Below are 6,807 nucleotides of genomic sequence, written 5' to 3'. Positions count from 1 at the left end.
TGGATTTAGTTTAACTGTACAGCAGCATTTGTGTCTGTGTGTTGCCATAGTTTCTACAACCGGAAACTGAGGATATGCGGATATTACATCATTGATTGGCGACAATGACCAGGGTCATTCTTTAAAATTGGAATTTCTCTGGATTTACAAATCCTTGGGAACTTTTGGAAAAACATAAATACACAACTGCATAAAATATATAACACTGTGCAAGTAGTTTTTGTATATTTTATTACGGAAATCTTACATATTGTACCTTTAAGATATTTTGTGAATATGGCCACAGGTTTCCAGTTCCAAACTAGTTCAGGCAATTGACAAGATAGGCTATCATCTGGTGGAGACCTGGTCATCTTGATCAAGATCTTTGCTGGAAAAAAATCAGTTGGAAAGTGGTTGTGCTGATATTTAAAAAATGGGAGCTGATTTGTTGCAAAACCAAAATGGTCATCCAGCTCATTCAGGTCCCCACCATCTGATAATCCAGCAATTACAAACCTAATTAACCAGCTTGAACTAACTACAAAACCAGTTAATAGGTTCCAAATCACAGCTTCCACTTAAGCTGGTTTTAGCTAGATAGTTATTACAGTTTCCTTGAGGAGCAGTGACATTCTGCAATAGCTCAATGCTTATTTTTAGTTATCTTTATCATCATTAAATGGCACAATTGATGCAAATATTACTTAAGAAATATCAAACCTTCAATATTGCTTTTTTCAGTTGTGCTTAGAAAATATTCTGAAGCTACATATTATGGAAGAGCATGATGAGGGCTGTGAGAGGCGTATCTATTCTCTGGAAGACCTCAGAGATCTTCAGAATAAATTGATGCTAATGTCTGGCAAAGGAGATCAGGGCCAGTGTGAAGTCGATCAGTTTTCAGAGGTGACTTTTTACCTTTTAGATGTTTTATTTTGTTATGTTTTACCATGGCTGTTGTAATTATTCCCAAATTAACTTCTTAAATTTTTCCAGGTCTTTGCCAGTGTACAGAGGTTGGGCTCTGTATTCATTGATTTGTTTGTCGCTGGAAATCCATTGTTCAGACACTGGGAGGCAAACATCAACTGTAATAGTAAAGAAGAATGCATCATTATGGACTTCAATTTAGGGAATGTTGTCAATGTCGTCATGGTGGAAGGTGATGTCACAGAACAGTTGCCGGAAGTCTGTAAGAAAATGGAGAGCTGCCTATGCTTCTGGAAAGATTTTATGGACAAGCAGAGATCTCAGCATTATTTCCTAAACTATTACACTGCAGAACAGGTAGTCTACCTGTGCCATCAGCTCACCCAGAGCAATGTGGCAACAATGGAAGATCAAGTTCTTATGATGCTCTCCTTTATCAAACCTAATTGCACCACTTCAGATTTGAGACAGGCTTGGCACAGGCTTCAGTATGAAGTAATTAAGAAGGGTCCTGAGCAAAATGATGACTTAGACTTTCAAACTTTCATGGAAGTATCCAGTATGATGGAGAATGTGAGTATTGAGGAGCCATGCCTATTGTTTGATGACTTGACAAGCCAGTTGGGGGATGCTATTGGGTCAAAAAAGCTAGATGTGATTTGGAATGCTTACATGCGGAACATGAACAATTTTCTGCCAGACTCCCTTGATGTCAGAAATCTTGGATATCTACTTAAAATTTTGGCCAACAGCCCCAGCGAACACGAGGGTGATTCCTCACAGGATGAGAGAACACAGTACATTCAGAGAGAACTTCCAAATGGAATGGCTACTCGAAGACCAAATCTAATCATCTGCCCTCCTGAAGAAATTCTGATATCTTGTATTTCAATTTATATGAGCAGCAAGAATGAGCCTCTACCAACCTATGATGAAGTACTCCTCTGTAGTGCTTCCACTCCATATGAAGAAGTGGAACTTTTCCTCAGGCGCTGTCTCTTTGCTGGCTACAGGGGAAAGAAGATATACACAATGCTCTATGTGGACCAACTTACCTATGAAGTCAGCTACAAAGTAGAGCAATTTTTTCAGCATCAAAATGCACGGAGCAGAAAAGATTACAGGCTTGTGTTTGTCTGCAGCTCTAACAGAGAACATGCATACCTTCCTTCAGCTTTTAGTCAATTTAGATTGCACTTAATTCCCCAAGAACCAATAGTCAGTATTCAGCGATACCTTGTTAGACATTTTACAGTACCAGCTGATATATCCAGTGCTGCTGCTGTGTTCAAAGACAGACAGTGTGTGGGAATCGTATCTTCAGAAAGATCAGGAGTTGGTGAGTATATATATTCAAGTAATGGATTTAAAAATTGGCTAGTTTTCATAATTTGTGTTGGCTAAATAATGTACCCTTACAAGAAACAAAGAAAAACAAGATTTAGTTTTTGGTTTTTATGAATATATTTATTTTTGCAAATAGTGTAAGATCCTAAATTACATCTGTGTGGTGCATTCTAGGAAAATCACTTTACATTAAACGAGTGTATAAGAAATTGAAGAAGATCACAAAGAAGCCTTCACAGCTGAAGTGCATCAGATTAGTTGAGCCAAGAGTTGATGAAAATGTCATCCTTCAGTCCTTGCTCAACAGCCCCAAGAAAAAGCTTTCAGTCTATCATTTAGATGTCACCACCATGGTAGCTACCTGATTTAGATTTTTTATTTATTTATTTATTTTTTTGAAATGGAAAGAAATGGCTGTTTTTCATTATTGTTTATTTACTTACAGGTAAAGAAAGGACTTCATGAATTTCTGTTCAGGCTGCTGATCCTTGGATACCTTATGGACTCAGAAGGAAACATGTGGAAAAGCAGTAATAAGCACTTGTATGTCATCGAGATACTAAGACATGGGACATCCCAAAATGATCGAAGAGCTGTAAGTAAACTCATTAAATCACTTAGGAATTGTTGTCATTAATTAGACAAATGCCTCATAAATTAATTTGTCTCTTCATGTTAGGGTGCAAAAGTTCCATCTGCCTTCTTGGATGTGTTTCCAAGTGTCTACTGCCGTCCACCCAAAGAGGTCCTTGAGTTAGAAATGAGAATGCAGGAAGATCCATCATTAGAACAGGGTGATGATCCTCTAATGGATGACCAAGAGTTCCAGAGTGAGGCCTACCAACGGCCTTATCAGTACCTGCATCGTTTCTACAATGGTGTCAATTTGGATGCTTTCATTTACCAAGGAATTGAGGGAACTCATGTTGAATGCCTGCAGATGTTGTTTGTGTACTGCGGCATTGTAGACCCCTCTTGGGCAGAGTTGCGGAATTTCGCTTGGTTCCTGAACTTACAGCTTTGGGATTGTGAAAGATCGGTCTTCTGTGATTTTTCATTCATAGGGGACACTCTGTTGGGATTCAAAAATTTTGTTGTTGATTTCATGATTGTCATGGCAAAGGATTTCGCCACTCCTTCACTTAGCATCTCTGACCAGAGTCCCGGGAGACTGCACAATGACCTTTCTTCTGCCAACGAAGAGGATCTGGCTCCCTTTAGGATAAGAAAACGATGGGAGTCAGAACCACATCCATATATTTTCTTCAATGATGACCATGAGTCCATGACATTCATTGGCTTTCATCTTCAGCCAAATGCACAGAATGGGATTGATGCGATTGATCCATCAACAAACAGAGTGATCAAGCAGAACATCATGACCAGAGAGCTCTATGAGGGCCTCAAACTACAGAGAGTTCCTTTTAATATTGATTTTGACCAGCTCCCAAGATGGGAGAAAATTGAGAGACTTTCCAGGGTGTTGGGAATACAGTGGCCTCTTGACCCAGATGAAACATATGAGCTCACCACAGATAACATGTTGAAAATGTTGGCAATTCACATGCGCTTCCGCTGTGGGATTCCTGTAATAATCATGGGTGAGACAGGATGTGGGAAAACCAGGCTAATCAAATTCCTTTGTGAGATGCACAGAAGTGGAGTTGCCACTGACAACATGAAACTAGTCAAGGTTCATGGAGGGACAAGCTCAGACATGATATACACCAAAGTGAGAGAAGCAGAGGCCATGGCATTAAGAAACAAGCTGGATTATGGGTTTGACACTGTGTTGTTTTTTGATGAAGCAAACACAACGGAGGCCATTAGCAGCATTAAGGAAATCCTTTGCGACAACACTGCTGAGGGACAGGATTTGACAGGTGACACTGGCTTGCAAATCATTGCCGCTTGCAACCCATACAGGAAACACACAGATGTAATGATCAAGAGATTGGAGTCAGCTGGTTTGGGATACAGAGTTCGTGCTGAGGAAACAGATCAAAAACTTGGATCCATTCCACTTCGCCAGCTAGTGTACAGAGTGCAGGCCTTACCACCTAGTATGATTCCACTAGTTTGGGACTTTGGACAGCTCAATGACCATACTGAAAAAATGTACATCAAGCAAATAGTCGAAAGGGTAGCTGAAACCCATTCCATTGATTCAGACTACATCACAACCATTACAGATGTTCTGTCAGCCTCACAGAAGTATATGCGAACAAGACAGGATGAATGTAGTTTTGTGAGTCTGAGGGATGTAGAGCGCTGCATGCAAGTTTTTGGCTGGTTCTACAAAAATCACCCAATGTTACTCTCAGAGCTTGACCAGTTTGAGAATAATCAGAGGGCAGAGAAAAACGATCAACATCAGAGGGATACTGATGAAAGAAACCCAATTCTTTGGTCATTAATTATGGCTGTTGGTGTATGTTACCATGCTTGCTTGGAGGATAAAGAGAAATACAGAAATTTTTTTTGCAGGTACCTTCCAGAGACCTACACCCCAATGAAAGTGATGCAAGAAATCTCAGTTATTCAGGATCTTTTTCTGAGTGGTGTTCCACTGGGTGAAAACATTGCCCGAAACAATGCCTTGAAGGAAAATGTCTTCATGATGGTGATTTGCATTGAATTACGAATACCTCTCTTTTTGGTTGGAAAACCTGGAAGCTCCAAGTCCTTGTCTAAAACTCTGGTTGCAGATGGCATGCAAGGCCAAGCAGCCCATTCTGATCTGTTTAGAAAACTGAAGCAGATTCATCTTGTTTCCTTCCAGTGCAGTCCTCATTCAACACCAGATGGTATTATCAATACATTCAAGCAATGTGCCCGTTTTCAGGAAGGCAAGAATCTATCAGAGTATGTCTCAGTGGTAGTTCTAGATGAGATAGGCTTGGCTGAGGATTCCCAGAAAATGCCTCTGAAAACTTTACATCCTTTGCTGGAAGAGGGATGCATAGATGATCAGCCGGTACCACACAAGAAGGTGGGATTCATCGGTATCTCGAACTGGGCTTTGGACCCAGCCAAAATGAATAGAGGAATATTTGTTTCACGTGGTGATCCTGATGAAAAGGAGTTGATTGAGAGTGCAAAAGGAATATGTTCCTCGGATGCCATGATCCTTGAAAGGGTGAGAGATTACTTTCAGCCATTCGCCTGTGCTTACCTGAACATCTGTAAGAAACAGGGAAAAGGGTTTTTTGGCCTGCGAGACTATTACAGCTTGATAAAGATGATGTTTGCCGTTGCCAAAGCGAATGATCAGAAACCTAGTGCAGAGCAGATTGTGAAGGCTGTGCTGAGGAACTTCAGTGGCAAGGATAATGTGGATGCTGTCACAGTTTTCACCAACAGACTAAATATCAAACCCAAGCTTGAGACTATCAGTGCCATTGAGCTTGTAAGAGAGAACATCACAGCCACTGGACAAGATGAGGAATGCAGATACCTTCTGGTTCTGACCAAAAACTATGCAGCCCTTCAAATTCTTCAGCAAACATTTTTTTCAGACCAGTACCAACCAGAGATTATCTTTGGTTCAAGCTTTCCGAAAGATCAGGAGTATACTCAGATATGCCGCAACATTAACCGTGTCAAGATCTGTATGGAAACTGGTCAAACCGTTGTGCTTTTGAACTTGCAGAACTTGTATGAAAGCTTGTATGATGCCCTCAACCAATATTACGTTAGCCTGGGAGGTCAGAAATATGTGGATTTGGGGCTTGGAACCCACAGAGTCAAATGCAGAGTGCACAGAGATTTCAGGCTCATTGTCATTGAAGAGAAGGACATTGTGTACAAACAGTTTCCCATTCCATTGATCAACAGATTGGAGAAACATTATCTTGACCTCAATACTGTACTAAAGAGTGAGCAAAATGACCTTGTTGAGAAGCTTGAACAGTGGGTTCAATGCTTCATTTCTGCTAGAGGCAAGCACTCAATTGCTCCCCAAGCACGCCGTTACCTTCCAGCTGATGCTTTCATTGGCTACCACTCGGACACTTGTGCATCTGTTGTACTGCAAGTTACAGAGCAACTCAAAGGGCAGGAGCTCTTAGATCCTAGAAAAGTGATCTTAGATGAGGCTAAATTGATCCTTTTAAACTGTGCAACACCAGATGCTGTGGTTCGGCTGGACTGCACTTCGCTCTCCAATGTAGAAAGTGAGCACTTGTCAAGGGTATACTTTGAAGATCAGAAGCACAGGTCCCTTGCTGACTTCATCCTCTCTCACACACAGCAAGCAGGGCCTAGCCATGCCTTTTTCACAGAGGTAAAGCTATAGTATTTTAAATACTTTGATTATTACTCTAGAAGAGTGGTTTTCATTCGGGGGCTAGAGCCGACTAGGGGCCCATTCTTCCAATAGATGGTTTAAAACAAGCTTTAAAATAAGGTAAAACCGCTAAAAATAAAGTTGCAAATTGGCACCATATTCCTTATTCTTATATAAAAAAAGTCAGTTACAGTTTTAAAAAGTAATTGAAATTTCTTGAATGATTTTTTTCTAATTAAGTCACAATGTAACTGTAATAT

The 6,807-nt window shown here is 40.5% G+C and overlaps 1 protein-coding gene across 5 annotated transcripts in view; it reads left to right on the top strand.

The window, feature by feature from the left end:
* LOC107722845 (E3 ubiquitin-protein ligase rnf213-alpha-like) overlaps nt 1–6,807 on the top strand; it is a 114,572-nt gene that overhangs the window by 68,996 nt on the left and 38,769 nt on the right. For all 5 annotated transcript variants that reach the window (XM_016531338.1, XM_016531336.1, XM_016531337.1 and 2 more), the window contains 5 exons: nt 724–888; nt 979–2,251; nt 2,434–2,612; nt 2,705–2,854; nt 2,939–6,544. In XM_016531338.1, coding sequence (XP_016386824.1) covers nt 724–888; nt 979–2,251; nt 2,434–2,612; nt 2,705–2,854; nt 2,939–6,544 — 5,373 coding nt within the window. The remainder of the gene's footprint in view (nt 1–723; nt 889–978; nt 2,252–2,433; nt 2,613–2,704; nt 2,855–2,938; nt 6,545–6,807) is intronic.

This window comes from Sinocyclocheilus rhinocerous, unplaced genomic scaffold (assembly GCF_001515625.1).
Source record: "Sinocyclocheilus rhinocerous isolate Xijiao unplaced genomic scaffold, SAMN03320098_v1.1 scaffold3806, whole genome shotgun sequence".
In the NCBI taxonomy this organism is placed as follows: Eukaryota; Metazoa; Chordata; class Actinopteri; order Cypriniformes; family Cyprinidae; genus Sinocyclocheilus; species Sinocyclocheilus rhinocerous.
The sequence above is the reverse complement of the archived record's forward strand: the minus strand, read 5'-3'. Positions and strand labels throughout refer to the sequence as shown.